Genomic DNA, 18,045 nt, shown 5'->3' on the forward strand with positions numbered 1-18,045 from the left:
TTTGCACCAAACCACCATTTTTTATATACAGTTGAAGTCGGAGGTTTACATACACCTTAGCCAAATATATTTCAACTCAGTTTTTCACAATTCTTGACATTCCTGACTACTACAAAATCCCTGTTTTAGGTCAGTTAGAATCACCACTTTTTTTTAAGAATGTGAAATGTCAGAATAATAGTAGAGAGAATGATTAATTTCAGCTTTTATTTCTTTCATCACATTCCCAGTGGGTCAAAAGTTTACATACACTCAATTAGTATTTGGTAGCATTGCCTTTAAATTGTTTAACTTGGGTCAAACGTTTCGGGTTACCTTCCACAAGCTTCCCACAATAAGTTGGGTAAATTTTGGCCCATTCCTCCTGACAGAGCTGGTGTAACTGAGTCAGGTTTGTAGGCCTCCTTACTCGCACACGCTTTTTCAGTTCTGCCCACACATTTTCTATAGGATTGAGGTCAGGGCTTTGTGATGACCACTCCAATACCTTGACTTTGTTGTCCTTAAGCCATTTTGCCACAACTTTGGAAGTATGCTTGGAGTCATTGTCCATTTGGAAGGCCCAATTTGCGACCAAGCCTTAACTTCCTGACTGATGTCTTGAGATGTTGCTTCAATATATCAACGTAATTTTCCATCCTCATGATGCCATCTATTTTTTGAAGTGCACCAGTCCCTCCTGCAGCAAAGCACCCCCACAGCATGATGCTGCCACCCCGTGCTTCACGGTTGGGATGGTGTTCTTCGGCTTGCAAGCCCCCCCCCCCCTTTTTCCTCCAAACATAATGATGGTCATTATGGCCAAACAGCTCTGTTTTGTTTCATCAGATCAGGAACATTTCTCCAAAAAGTACGATCTTTGTCCCCATGTGCAGTTGCAAACCGTAGTCTGGCTTTTTAATGGCGCTCTTGGAGCAGTGGCTTCTTCCTTGCTGAGCGGCCTTTCAGGTTATGTCAATATAAGACTCGTTTCACTGTGGATATCGACACTTTTGTACCTGTTTCCTCCAGCATCTTCACAAGGTCCTTCGCTGTTCTTCTGGGATTGATTAGCACTTTTCGCACCAAAGTATGTTCATCTCTAGGAGACAGAACGCGTCTCCTTCCTGAGCGGTATGACGGCTGCATGGTCCCATGGTGTTTATACTTGCGTACTATTGTTTGTACAGCTGAACGTGGTACCTTCAGGCATTTGGAAATTGCTCCCAAGGATGAACCAGAGTTGTGGAGGTCTACAATTTTTTTTCCGAGGTATTGGCTGATTTCTTTTGATTTTCCCATGATGTCAAGCAAAGAGGCACTGAGTTTGAAGGTAGGCCTTGAAATACATCCACAGGTACACCTCCAATTGACTCAATGATGTCAATTAGCCTTTAAGAAGCTTCTAAAGCCATGACATCATCTTCTGGAATTTTCCAAGCTGTTTAAAGGCACAGTCAACTTATTGTAATGTAAACTTCTGACACACTGGAATTTGTGATACTGTGAAGTGAAATAATCTCAAGGATGATCAATGGAAACAGGATGCTTCTGAGCTCAATTTCGAGTCTCATAACAAAGGGTCGGAAAACAAATAAATAACTAAATAAGTAAATAAATTAAATATTAATATTAATATTGTAAATATTTCTTTATTTTTTTGTATTTAAAAAAAAAACTGTTTTTGCTTTTTGTCTTTGTGTGTTTAGATTGATGAGGAAAAAATACCTTTGTTTTCAGACCCCCTGACTTTTCCCAGTTTTTGTTACAGCCTTATTCTAAAAACAATTAAATACACTGTGACACTACCATTCAAAAATGTTAGAACACCTACTAATTCAAGGGTTTTTCTTTATTTTTTACTATTTTCTACATTGTAGAATAATAGTGAAGACATCAAAACCAGGAAATAACACATATGGAATCATGTAGTAACCAAAAAAGTGTTAAAAAAATCAAATTAATTTTTATATTTCAGCTTTTTCAAAGTATAGCCACCTGTTGCCTTGATGACAGCTTTGCAAACTCTTGGCATTCTCTCAACCAGCTTCATGAGGTTATATACTATTATTATACTATATTTATAGGAGGTGTACAAACAAAACTTAATGGATATGCTTTTTATGAGCACGGATGGTTGCATGGAGGACTGACTTACGATGGGTTTCCCTTGGAGACACACTCCAGCTTCAGGTACTGACCCTCCTGAGGGAACGTCAACGACTGGGTGATCAACGCACGAGGAGCATCTGGAGAAATACAGACAGAAAATGTTTTCATTTATTTTTTGGGGGAATATTTAGAAAAAAAAATGTGTGATTGCATGTGTGTATATCTGACAGTGTGTATCTGTTTGGAGACAGAGAGCTGTACTATAGTCCCAGGACTCCCAGTGAAACCTCTAGTACCTCAGTAACTTCTTGTGGCATCAGTGTCACTCGGTGTGTGTGTGTGTTGAGTCACTCAGTGTGTGTGTGTGTCAAGTTACTCGGTGTGTGTGTGTGTTGAGTCACTCGGTGTGTGTGTGTGTTGAGTCACGGTGCGTGTGTGTGTTGAGTCACGGTGCGTGTGTGTGTTGAGTCACGCTGCGTGTGTGTGTGTGTTTTTGCCATGGTGCGTGTGTGTGTGCAGCCAGAGATGTGCAATCCCAGTGGAAGACATTAGTTTGAATTCGTTTTGTTTTAACCCAATCACAAACCTTAACCCTTAACTTCGAAATATGACGTTAGGAGAAAAGTGCAAAAAATGTCTGAGAGCTTGTTGAGGAATGTGTGTGTGTGTGTGTGTTCAGTCACGGTGTGTGTGTGTTATACTCACAGTGCACCTCCAGTACTTCAGTAGTCTGTTGTGGTGTCTGTAACAGGGAGACATGGTCTACTTTACAGGTGTACGCTGCCCCATCATCGTCCCTGTCAACTAGCAGCTGTAGAGAACTGGTCACTGTGAAGGTCTTTCCACTGGCATTCACCTCCTTGGCACCTGAAACACACAGCATTGGTGGGTTAAAACAACATTAATCACAGGTAGGATTTTGAATCCTAGCCTCCTGCTCAGGAAACCAACACTTTAACCAATTTGACCAAGAGGATGAACTGTCTCAGGCAGAGGGTGATACTGACTTCATTTCGCAGACAGAGCTGCCTCGTCACGATAGTGTGTCCGTTCCTCGCTTCAAATACAACACAATCATAGAATATCACTTTATTTCAGTATAACATTACTATCTCAAAGAAGACATTCAACTTTGATGCTTCAGACAAACAGAAAGTCTATTTCACTCAGACACAGAAACACCCGTCCTCCCTGGTAAAACACTGACAACATTCAGATCAGACTCATCTTCACCACAAAAACAAACAGTACACCATGGGGAGTGTCTGAGTATCTGAGTGTCTGAGTATCTGAGTGTCCGAGTGTCTGAGTGTCCGAGTGTCTGAGTGTCTGAGTGTCTGATTATCTGAGTAGTAGAGTAGAGGTCTTTGAGAGCCAGAAATCTTGCTTGTTTGTAGGTGACCAAATACTTATTTTCCACCATAATTTGCAAATAAATTCATAAAAAAATCCTACAATGTGATTTTCTGGATTTTTTTTCTCATTTTGTCTGTCATAGTTGAAGTGTACCTATGATGAAAATTACAGGCCTCTCTCATCTTTTTAAGTGGGAGAACTTGCACAATTGGTGGCTGACTAAATACTTTTTTGCCTCACTGTATATCAAAAAATACTTGATATACCTCTACCGAGCTAACAATGGAATTGTGAGTATATAAAAAAAGGCCGGTATGCCATCAAGCCCTGGGTTTTTTCCAGACTGAAAGGATTTAATAGCCTCAAAAGTTATTACTCTCTCATTTGGCCTTCGCACTGATCTTTCTGTACATTTTACTATTATTTGGAAAGAATTCCATACAGTACTCGTCATTCAGTGGGTGAGTATGAGAAGGAAAAGACAACATCTGCTCATAATATCTATCTTCCTCTTTAAAAATATCATTTTGAGAATCATAGATGACTCCATCTTCAGTAATGAGTTTCTGCAAATTCTTTTTGTTAGCGTTCCTGTGTTGGAGATTCAGGAAGAATTGTGTGAATTTTCTCCATATTCCATCCAGTTTGCTTTAGTTTTGTAATAGATTACATTGGATCGTTCTTGAATAAGTTCCTCAAGTTGCTTTTGTTTTTCCTCCAACTTATTTTGTATCTCTGTAGTATCGTTTTTATTGCTGTCTACCTGTTCTATTAGATCATGGATTTCCCTTGACATTTTCACTTAGGAGTGTACTCACTTTTGTTGCCAGCGGTTTAGACATTGATGGCTGTGTGTTGAGTTATTTTGAGGGGACAGCACATTTACACTGTTATACAAGCTGTACACTCACTACTTTAAATTGTAGCAAAGTGTCATTTCTTCAGTGTTGTGACATGAAAAGATATACTCAAATATTTACAAAAATGTGAGGGGTGTACTCACTTTTGTGATATACTGTATATCTCAACTAGGTCGGGGTTTTTTAGTCTCCAAATATCCACTATTTCTAATCTGTCCATAATATTTGTGAATTCCTTAAGGGTGATGATAGTTTGTGGAGCGATTACCTTTACGGTCCATTGAGGTACTTAACACTCTGTTATAGTCTCCCACCGTAATGATTTGATCATTTGTTGCCTGTAAGTTCAATAAATTGGTATATATATTTTAGAAGTATAGATCATCCAGATCTTCACCGTATAGATTAATGAGCCAAATCTGTTTTTCCATATATTTTCATGTTAAAAAAATATCCACCTTCCTTGCGAATCATTCCTGACTATTTTCACATTCAGATATGTTTGTTTAATTAATATCATCAAACCTTTTGAGTTCCTTTGTCCAAGACAGAACATTATTTCACCACCCCTTTCCTTTTCCCACACAACTTCATCTAAGGATGTAGAGTGAGTTTCCTGTCAACAACTTCATCTAAGGATGTAGAGTGAGTTTCCTGTCAACAACTTCATCTAAGGATGTAGAGTGAGTTTCCTGTCAACAACTTTACATCTAAGGATGTAGATGAGTTTCCTGTCAACAACTTCATCTAAGGATGTAGAGTGAGTTTCCTGTCAACAACTTCATCTAAGGATGTAGAGTGAGTTTCCTGTCAACAGTATTTGTTATATTCCTTTTCTTTTATCCATGTAAAGACTGATCTTCATTTTTTATAATCTGCTAAACTGTTACAATTATAACTGGCTATACTTATTGCACCCCTAACTATAACTGGCTATACTTATTTCACCCCTTACTATAACTGGCTATACTTATTTCACCCCTTACTATAACTGGCTATACTTATTTCACCCCTTACTATAACTAGACTATAACTGGCTATACTTATTTCACCCCTTACTATAACTGGCTATACTTATTTCACCCCTAACTATATCTGGCTATACTTATTTCACCCCTTACTATAACTGGCTATACTTATTTCATCCCTTACTATAACTGGCTATACTTATTTCATCCCTTACTATAACTGGCTATACTTATTTCACCCCTAACTATAACTGGCTATACTTATTTCACCCCTTACTATAACTGGCTATACTTATTTCACCCCTTACTATAACTAGACTATAACTGGCTATACTTATTTCACCCCTTACTATAACTGGCAATACTTATTTCACCCCTTACTATAACTAGACTATAACTGGCTATACTTATTTCACCCCTTACTATAACTGGCTATACTTATTTCACCCCTTACTATAACTAGACTATAACTGGCTATACTTATTTCACCACTTACTATAACTAGACTATAACTGGCTATACTTATTTCACCCCTTACTATAACTGGCCATACTTATTTCACCCCTTACTATAACTAGACCATAACTGGCTATACTTATTTCACCCCTTACTATAACTAGACCATAACTGGCTATACTTATTTCATCCCTTACTATAACTGGCTATACTTATTTCACCCCTAACTATAACTGGCTATACTTATTTCACCCCTTACTATAACTAGACTATAACTGGCTATACTTATTTCACCCCTTACTATAACTGGCTATACTTATTTCACCCCTTACTATAACTAGACTATAACTGGCTATACTTATTTCACCCCTTACTATAACTGGCTATACTTATTTCACCCCTTACTATAACTGGCTATACTTATTTCACCCCTTACTATAACTAGACCATAACTGGCTATACTTATTTCACCACTTACTATAACTAGACCATAACTGGCTAAACTTATTTCATCCCTTACTATAACTGGCTATACTTATTTCACCCCTAACTATAACTGGCTATACTTATTTCACCCCTTACTATAACTGGCTATACTTATTTCACCCCTTACTATAACTGGCTATACTTATTTCACCCCTAACTATAACTAGACTATAACTGGCTATACTTATTTCACCCCTTACTATAACTAGACTATAACTGGCTATACTTATTTCACCCCTTACTATAACGAGACCATAACTGGCTATACTTATTTCACCCCTAACTATAACTGGCTATACTTATTTCACCCCTTACTATAACTGGCTATACTTATTTCACCCCTAACTATAACTGGCTATACTTATTTCACCCCTAACTATAACTGGCTATACTTATTTCACCCCTTACTATAACTAGACCATAACTGGCTATACTTATTTCACCCCTTACTATAACTGGCTATACTTATTTCACCCCTTACTATAACTAAACTATAACTGGCTATTTATTTCACCCTTACTATAACTAGACTATAACTGGCTATACTTATTTCACCCCTAACTATAACAGGCTATACTTATTTCACCCCTTACTATAACTAGACTATAACTGGCTATACTTATTTCACCCCTTACTATAACTAGACCATAACTGGCTATACATATTTCACCCCTTACTATAACTGACTATACTTATTTCATCCCTTACTAAACTAGACCATAACTGGCTATACTTATTTCACCCTAACTATAACTAGACCATAACTGGCTATACTTATTTCACCCTGGGCTATACTTATTTCACCCCTAACTATAACTGGCTATACTTATTTCACCCCTTACTATAACTAGACTATAACTTATACTTATTTACCCCTTACTATAACTGGCTATACTTATTTCACCCCTTACTATAACTGGCTATACTTATTTCACCCCTTACTATAACTAGACTATAACTGGCTATACTTATTTCACCCCTTACTATAACTGGATATACTTATTTCACCCCTTACTATAACTGGCTATACTTATTTCACACCTTACTATAACTAGACTATAACTGGCTATACTTATTTCACCCCTTACTATAACTGGCCATACTTATTTCACCCCTTACTATAACTAGACCATAACTGGCTATACTTATTTCACCCCTTACTATAACTGGCTATACTTATTTCACCCCTTACTATAACTAGACTATAACTGGCTATACTTATTTCACCCCTTACTATAACTGGCTAACTATTTCACCATAATAACTGGCTATACTTATTTCACCCCTTACTATAACTAAATATATACTTATTTCACCCCTTACTATAACTGGCTATACTTATTTCACCCTTACTATAACTGGCTACTTATTTCACCCCTTACTATAACTGGCTATACTTATTTCACCCTTACTATAACTAACTATAACTGGCTATACTTATTTCACCCTTACTATAACTGGACTTATAACTATAACTATAACTGCTATACTTATTTCACCCCTTACTATAACTAGACTATAACTGGCTATACTTATTTCACCCCTAACTATAACTGGCTATACTTATTTCACCCTTACTATAACTAGACTATAACTGGCTATATTATTTCACCCTTACTTATTTATTTCACCCCTTACTATAACTAGACCATAACTGGCTATACTTATTTCACTAGACTATAACTGGCTATACTTATTTCACCCCTAACTATAACTAGACCATAACTGGCTATACTTATTTCATCCCTTACTATAACTGGCTATACTTATTTCACCCCTAACTATAACTGGCTATACTTATTTCACCCCTTACTATAACTGGCTATACTTATTTCACCCCTTACTATAACTAGACTATAACTGGCTATACTTATTTCACCCCTTACTATAACTGGCTATACTTATTTCACCCCTTACTATAACTGGCTATACTTATTTCACACCTTACTATAACTAGACTATAACTGGCTATACTTATTTCACCCCTTACTATAACTGGCTATACTTATTTCACCCCTTACTATAACTAGACCATAACTGGCTATACTTATTTCACCCCTTACTATAACTAGACTATAACTGGCTATACTTATTTCACCCCTTACTATAACTGGCTATACTTATTTCACCCCTAACTATAACTGGCTATACTTATTTCACCCCTTACTATAACTGGACTATAACTGGCTATTTATTTCACCCTTACTATAACTGGCTATACTTATTTCACCCCTTACTATAACTAGACTATAACTGGCTATACTTATTTCACCCCTTACTATAACTGGCTATACTTATTTCACCCCTTACTATAACTGGCTATACTTATTTCACCCCTTACTATAACTAGACTATAACTGGCTATACTTATTTCACCCCTTACTATAACTGGCTATACTTATTTCACCCCTTACTATAACTAGACCATAACTGGCTAACCTTATTTCATCCCTTACTATAACTGGCTATACTTATTTCACCACTAACTATAACTGGCTATACTTATTTCACCCCTTACTATAACTGGCTATACTTATTTCACCCCTTACTATAACTGGCTATACTTATTTCACCCCTAACTATAACTAGACTATAACTGGCTATACTTATTTCACCCCTTACTATAACTGGCTATACTATTTCAACTATAACTGGCTATACTTATTTCACCCCTTACTATAACTGGCTATACTTATTTCACCCCTTACTATAACTAGACTATAACTGGCTATACTTATTTCACCCCTTACTATAACTGGCTATACTTATTTCACCCTTACTATAAACTGGCTATACTTATTTCACCCCTTACTATAACTAGACCATAACTGGCTATACTTATTTCACCCCTACTATAACTGGCTATACTTATTTCACCCCTTACTTACTAACTGGCTATATTTCTTATTTCCCCCTTACTATAACTGGCTATACTTATTTCACCCCTAAGTATAACAAGACTATAACTGGCTATACTTATTTCACCCCTTACTATAACTGGCTGTACTTATTTCACCCCTACTATAACTGGCTATACTTATTTCACCCCTTACTATAACTAGACTATAACTGGCTATACTTATTTCACCCCTTACTATAATTAGACTATAACTGGCTATACTTATTTCACCCTTACTATAACTAGACCATAACTGGCTATACTTATTTCACCCCTAACTATAACTGGCTATACTTATTTCACCCCTACTATAACTGGCTATACTTATTTCACCCCTTACTATAACTGGCTATACTTATTTCACCCCTTATAACTATAATTTCACTATAAACTGGCTATACTTATTTCACCCCTAACTATAACTGGCTATACTTATTTCACCCCTTACTATAACTAGACCATAACTGGCTATACTTATTTCACCCTTACTATAACTAGACTATAACTGGCTATACTTATTTCACCCCTTACTATAACTGGCTATACTTATTTCACCCCTACTATAACTGGCTACTATAACTATAACTGGCTATACTTATTTCACCCCTTACTATAACTGGCTATACTTATTTCAACTGGCTATACTTATTTCACCCCTTACTATAACTATATAACTGGCTATACTTATTTCACCCCTTACTATAACTGGCTATACTTATTTCATTTCCCTTACTATAACTAGACCATAACTGGCTATACTTATTTCACCCCTTACTATAACTAGACTATAACTGGCTATACTTATTTCACCCCTTACTATAACTAGACCATAACTGGCTATACTTATTTCACCCCTAACTATAACTGGCTATACTTATTTCACCCCTTACTATAACTGGCTATAACTGGCTATACTTATTTCACCCCTAACTATAACTGGCTATACTTATTTCACCCCTAACTATAACTGGCTATACTTATTTCACCCCTTACTATAACTAGACCATAACTGGCTATACTTATTTCACCCCTTACTATAACTAGACTATAACTGGCTATACTTATTTCACCCCTAACTATAACAGGCTATACTTATTTCAACCCTTACTATAACTAGACCATAACTGGCTATACTTATTTCACCCCTTACTATAACTGACTATAACTTATTTCACTTACTATAACTTACTATAACTGGCTATACTTATTTCACCCTTACTATAACTAGACCATAACTGGCTATACTTATTTCACCCCTAACTATAACTAGACCATAACTGGCTATACTTATTTCACCCCTAACTATAACTGGCTATACTTATTTCACCCCTTACTATAACTGGCTATACTTATTTCACTCCTTACTATAACTGGCTATACTTATTTCACCCCTAACTATAACTAGACTATAACTGGCTATACTTATTTCACCCCTTACTATAACTGGCTATACTTATTTCACCCCTTACTAAAACTGGCTATACTTATTTCACCCCTTACTATAACTAGACTATAACTGGCTATACTTATTTCACCCCTTACTATAACTCACTTATTTCACCCCTTACTATAACTGGCTATACTTATTTCACCCTTACTATAACTAGACCATAACTGGCTATACTTATTTCACCCCTAACTATAACTAGACTATAACTGGCTATACTTATTTCACCCCTTACTATAACTGGCTATACTTATTTCACCCCTACTATAACTATATAACTGGCTATACTTATTTCACCCCTTACTATAACTGGCTATACTTATTTCACCCCTTACTATAACTGGCTATACTTATTTCACCCTTACTATAACTAGACTATAACTGGCTATACTTATTTCACCCTATAACTATAACTGGCTATACTTATTTCACCCCTTACTATAACTGGCTATACTTATTTATTTCACCCCTTACTATAACTAGACACTATAACTGGCTATACTTATTTCACCCCTTACTATAACTAGACTATAACTGGCTATACTTATTTCACCCCTTACTATAACTGGCTATACTTATTTCACCCTTACTATAACTAGACCATAACTGGCTATACTTATTTCACCCCTTACTATAACTAGACCATAACTGGCTATACTTATTTCACCCTTACTATAACTGGCTATACTTATTTCATAATAACTGGCTATACTTATTTCACCCCTTACTATAACTGGCTATACTTATTTCACCCCTTACTATAACTAGACCATAACTGGCTATACTTATTTCACCCTAACTATAACTAGACTATAACTGGCTATACTTATTTCACCCCTTACTATAACTGGCTATAACTGGCTATACTTATTTCACCCCTTACTATAACTAGACTATAACTGGCTATACTTATTTCACCCCTTACTATAACTAGACTATAACTGGCTATACTTATTTCACCCCTTACTATAACTGGCTATACTTATTTCACCCTAACTATAATCTGGCTATACTTATTTCACCCCTTACTATAACTGGCTATACTTATTTCACCCCTTACTATAACTGGCTATAACTTATTTATTTCACCCTAACTATAACTAGACCATAACTGGCTATACTTATTTCACCTCTTACTATACTATAACTGGCTATACTTATTTCACCCCTTACTATAACTGGCTATACTTATTTCACCCCTTACTATAACTAGACCATAACTGGCTATACTTATTTCACCCCTTACTATAACTGGCTATACTTATTTCACCCCTTACTATAACTGGCTATACTTATTTCACCCCTATTGGCTATAATTAGACTATAACTGGCTATACTTATTTCACCCCTTACTATAACTAGACTATAACTGGCTATACTTATTTCACCCCTTACTATAACTGGCTATACTTATTTCACCCTTACTAACTGGCTATACTTATTTCACACCTTACTATAACTAGACTATAACTGGCTATACTTATTTCACCCCTTACTATAACTGGCTATACTTATTTCACCCCTTACTATAACTGGCTATACTTATTTCACCCCTTACTATAACTGGCTATACTTATTTCACCCCTTACTATAACTAGACTATAACTGGCTATACTTATTTCACCCCTTACTATAACTGGCTATACTTATTTCACCCCTTACTATAACTAGACCATAACTGGCTATACTTATTTCACCACTTACTATAACTAGACCATAACTGGCTATACTTATTTCATCCCTTACTATAACTGGCTATACTTATTTCACCCCTAACTATAACTGGCTATACTTATTTATAACTGGCTATACTTATTTCACCCCTTACTATAACTGGCTATACTTATTTCACCCCTAACTATAACTAGACTATAACTGGCTATACTTATTTCACCCTTACTATAACTGGCTATACTTATTTCACCCTTACTATAACTGGCTATACTTATTTCACCCCTTACTATAACTAGACCATAACTGGCTATACTTATTTCACCCCTTACTATAACTGGCTATACTTATTTCACCCCTAACTATAACTAGACTATAACTGGCTATACTTATTTCACCCCTTACTATAACTGGCTATACTTATTTCACCCCTTACTATAACTGGCTATACTTATTTCACCACTTACTATAACTAGACCATAACTGGCTATACTTATTTCATCCCTTACTATAACTGGCTATACTTATTTCACCCCTAACTATAACTGGCTATACTTATTTCACCCCTTACTATAACTGGCTATACTTATTTCACTCCTTACTATAACTGGCTATACTTATTTCACCCCTAACTATAACAGGCTATACTTATTTCAACCCTTACTATAACTACACTATAACTGGCTATACTTATTTCACCCCTAACTATAACTGGCTATACTTATTTCATCCCTTACTATAACTAGACCATAACTGGCGATACTTATTTCACCCCTTACTATAACTGGCTATACTTATTTCATCCCTAACTATAACTGGCTATACTTATTTCACCCTTACTATAACTAGACCATAACTGGCTATACTTATTTCACCCCTTACTATAACTAGACTATAACTGGCTATACTTATTTCACCCCTAACTATAACAGGCTATACTTATTTCAACCCTTACTATAACTACACTATAACTGGCTATACTTATTTCACCCCTTACTATAACTAGACCATAACTGGCTATACTTATTTCACCCCTTACTATAACTGGCTATACTTATTTCATCCCTTACTATAACTGGATATACTTATTTCACCCCTTACTATAACTGGCTATACTTATTTCACACCTTACTATAACTAGACTATAACTGGCTATACTTATTTCACCCCTTACTATAACTGGCTATACTTATTTCACCCCTTACTATAACTGGCTATACTTATTTCACCCCTAACTATAACTAGACTATAACTGGCTATACTTATTTCACCCCTTACTATAACTGGCTATACTTATTTCACCCTTACTATAACTGGCCATACTTATTTCACCCTTACTATAACTAGACCATAACTGGCTATACTTATTTCACCCCTTACTATAACTAGACTATAACTGGCTATACTTATTTCACCCCTTACTATAACGAGACCATAACTGGCTATACTTATTTCACCCCTAACTATAACTGGCTATACTTATTTCACCCCTTACTATAACTGGCTATACTTATTTCACCCCTAACTATAACTGGCTATACTTATTTCACCCCTAACTATAACTGGCTATACTTATTTCACCCCTAACTATAACTGGCTATACTTATTTCACCCCTTACTATAACTAGACCATAACTGGCTATACTTATTTCACCCCTTACTATAACTAGACTATAACTGGCTATACTTATTTCACCCCTATAACTAACTATAACAGGCTATACTTATTTCAACCCTTACTATAACTAGACTATAACTGGCTATACTTATTTCACCCCTTACTATAACTGGCTATACTTATTTCACCTCTTACTATAACTGGCTATACTTATTTCACCCCTTACTATAACTAGACCATAACTGGCTATACTTATTTCACCCCTTATTATAACTAGACTATAACTGGCTATACTTATTTCACCCCTTACTATAACTGGCTATACTTATTTCACCCCTTACTATAACTAGACCATAACTGGCTATACTTATTTCACCACTTACTATAACTAGACCATAACTGGCTATACTTATTTCATCCCTTACTATAACTGGCTATACTTATTTCACCCCTTATAACTATAACATCCCTTACTATAACTAGACCATAACTGGCTATACTTATTTCACCCCTTACTATAACTAGACCATAACTGGCTATACTTATTTCACCCTTACTATAACTGGCTATACTTATTTCACCCTTACTATAACTGGCCCTTATTTCACCCCTACTAAACTGGCTATACTTATTTCACCCCTTACTATAACTGGCTATACTTATTTCACCCCTAACTATAACTTATACTTATATACTTATTTCACCCTAACTATAACTGGCTATACTTATTTCACCCCTTACTATAACTAGACCATAACTGGCTATACTTATTTCACCCCTTACTATAACTAGACTATAACTGGCTATACTTATTTCACCCCTAACTATAACTGGCTATACTTATTTCAACCCTTACTATAACTAGACTATAACTGGCTATACTTATTTCACCCCTTACTATAACTGGCTATACTTATTTCACCCCTTACTATAACTAGACTATAACTGGCTATACTTATTTCACCCCTTACTATAACTGGCTATACTTATTTCACCCCTTACTATAACTGGCTATACTTATTTCACCCCTTACTATAACTAGACTATAACTGGCTATACTTATTTCACCCCTTACTATAACTGGCTATACTTATTTCACCCCTTACTATAACTGGCTATACTTATTTCACACCTTACTATAACTAGACTATAACTGGCTATACTTATTTCACCCCTTACTATAACTGGCTATACTTATTTCACCTCTTACTATAACTGGCTATACTTATTTCACCCCTTACTATAACTAGACCATAACTGGCTATACTTATTTCACCCCTTATTATAACTAGACTATAACTGGCTATACTTATTTCACCCCTTACTATAACTGGCTATACTTATTTCACCCCTTACTATAACTAGACTATAACTGGCTATACTTATTTCACCCCTTACTATAACTAGACCATAACTGGCTATACTTATTTCACCCCTTACTATAACTAGACTATAACTGGCTATACTTATTTCACCCCTAACTATAACTGGCTATACTTATTTCACCCCTAACTATAACTGGCTATACTTATTTCACCCCTAACTATAACTGGCTATACTTATTTCACCCCTAACTATAACTGGCTATACTTATTTCACCCCTTACTATAACTAGACCATAACTGGCTATACTTATTTCACCCCTTACTATAACTAGACTATAACTGGCTATACTTATTTCACCCCTAACTATAACAGGCTATACTTATTTCAACCCTTACTATAACTACACTATAACTGGCTATACTTATTTCACCCCTTACTATAACTAGACCATAACTGGCTATACTTATTTCACCCCTTACTATAACTGGCTATACTTATTTCATCCCTTACTATAACTAGACCATAACTGGCGATACTTATTTCACCCCTAACTATAACTAGACCATAACTGGCTATACTTATTTCACCCCTTACTATAACTGGCTATACTTATTTCACCCCTTACTATAACTGGCTATACTTATTTCACCCCTAACTATAACTAGACTATAACTGGCTATACTTATTTCACCCCTTACTATAACTGGCTATACTTATTTCACCCCTTACTATAACTGGCCATACTTATTTCACCCCTTACTATAACTAGACCATAACTGGCTATACTTATTTCACCCCTTACTATAACTAGACTATAACTGGCTATACTTATTTCACCCCTTACTATAACGAGACCATAACTGGCTATACTTATTTCACCCCTTACTATAACTAGACTATAACTGGCTATACTTATTTCACCCCTAACTATAACAGGCTATACTTATTTCAACCCTTACTATAACTACACTATAACTGGCTATACTTATTTCACCCCTTACTATAACTAGACCATAACTGGCTATATTTATTTCACCCCTTACTATAACTGGCTATACTTATTTCATCCCTTACTATAACTAGACCATAACTGGCGATACTTATTTCACCCCTAACTATAACTAGACCATAACTGGCTATACTTATTTCACCCCTTACTATAACTGGCTATACTTATTTCATCCCTTACTATAACTAGACCATAACTGGCTATACTTATTTCACCCTAACTATAACTAGACCATAACTGGCTATACTTATTTCACCCTTACTATAACTAGACCATAACTGGCTATACTTATTTCACCCTTACTATAACTAGACCATAACTGGCTATACTTATTTCACCCCTTACTATAACTGGCTATACTTATTTCACCCCTACTATAACTGGCTATACTTATTTCACCCTTACTATAACTAGACCATAACTGGCTATACTTATTTCACCCCTAACTATAACTAGACCATAACTGGCTATACTTATTTCACCCCTTACTATAACTGGCTATACTTATTTCACCCCTTACTATAACTGGCTATACTTATTTCACCCTTACCCTTACTATAACTGGCTATACTTATTTCACCCTAACTATAACTGGCTATACTTATTTCACCCCTAACTATAACTGGCTATACTTATTTCACCCCTTACTATAACTGGCTATACTTATTTCACCCCTAACTATAACTAGACTAAACTGGCTATACTTATTTCACCCCTTACTATAACTGGCTATACTTATTTCACCCCTTACTATAACTGGCCATACTTATTTCACCCCTTACTATAACTAGACCATAACTGGCTATACTTATTTCACCCCTTACTATAACTAGACTATAACTGGCTATACTTATTTCACCCCTTACTATAACGAGACCATAACTGGCTATACTTATTTCACCCCTAACTATAACTGGCTATACTTATTTCACCCCTTACTATAACTGGCTATACTTATTTCACCCCTAACTATAACTGGCTATACTTATTTCACCCCTAACTATAACTGGCTATACTTATTTCACCCCTAACTATAACTGGCTATACTTATTTCACCCCTTACTATAACTAGACTATAACTGGCTATACTTATTTCACCCCTAACTATAACAGGCTATACTTATTTCAACCCTTACTATAACTACACTATAACTGGCTATACTTATTTCACCCCTTACTATAACTAGACCATAACTGGCTATACTTATTTCACCCCTTACTATAACTGGCTATACTTATTTCATCCCTTACTATAACTAGACCATAACTGGCGATACTTATTTCACCCCTAACTATAACTAGACCATAACTGGCTATACTTATTTCATCCCTAACTATAACTGGCTATACTTATTGCACCCCTAACTATAACTGGCTATACTTATTTCACCCCTTACTATAACTGGCTATACTTATTTCACCCCTTACTATAACTGGCTATACTTATTTCACCCCTTACTATAACTAGACCATAACTGGCTATACTTATTTCACCCCTTATTATAACTAGACTATAACTGGCTATACTTATTTCATCCCTAACTATAACTAGACCATAACTGGCTATACTTATTTCACCCCTTACTATAACTAGACTATAACTGGCTATACTTATTTCACCCCTTACTATAACTAGACTATAACTGGCTATACTTATTTCACCCCTTACTATAACTAGACATTAACTGGCTATACTTATTTCACCCGTTACTATAACTGGCTATACTTATTTCACCCCTTGCTATAACTGGCTATACTTATTTCACCACTTACTATAACTAGACTATAACTGGCTATACTTATTTCATCCCTAACTATAACTAGACCATAACTGGCTATACTTATTTCACCTCTTACT

At 35.6% G+C, this 18,045-nt stretch overlaps 1 protein-coding gene across 1 annotated transcript in view; it reads right to left on the reverse strand.

Moving 5' to 3' along the window:
• Nucleotides 1-18,045, reverse strand: part of LOC112238761 (cell adhesion molecule 2-like) — a 499,544-nt gene that overhangs the window by 73,834 nt on the left and 407,665 nt on the right. The window contains exons 5-6 of the mRNA XM_042309731.1: nucleotides 2,797-2,958; nucleotides 2,138-2,228 (exon numbers count right to left, since the gene is read on the reverse strand). Coding sequence (XP_042165665.1) covers nucleotides 2,138-2,228; nucleotides 2,797-2,958 — 253 coding nt within the window. The remainder of the gene's footprint in view (nucleotides 1-2,137; nucleotides 2,229-2,796; nucleotides 2,959-18,045) is intronic.

The sequence above is a fragment of the Oncorhynchus tshawytscha genome, linkage group LG30 (genome assembly GCF_018296145.1).
Source record: "Oncorhynchus tshawytscha isolate Ot180627B linkage group LG30, Otsh_v2.0, whole genome shotgun sequence".
Taxonomy (NCBI): Eukaryota; Metazoa; Chordata; class Actinopteri; order Salmoniformes; family Salmonidae; genus Oncorhynchus; species Oncorhynchus tshawytscha.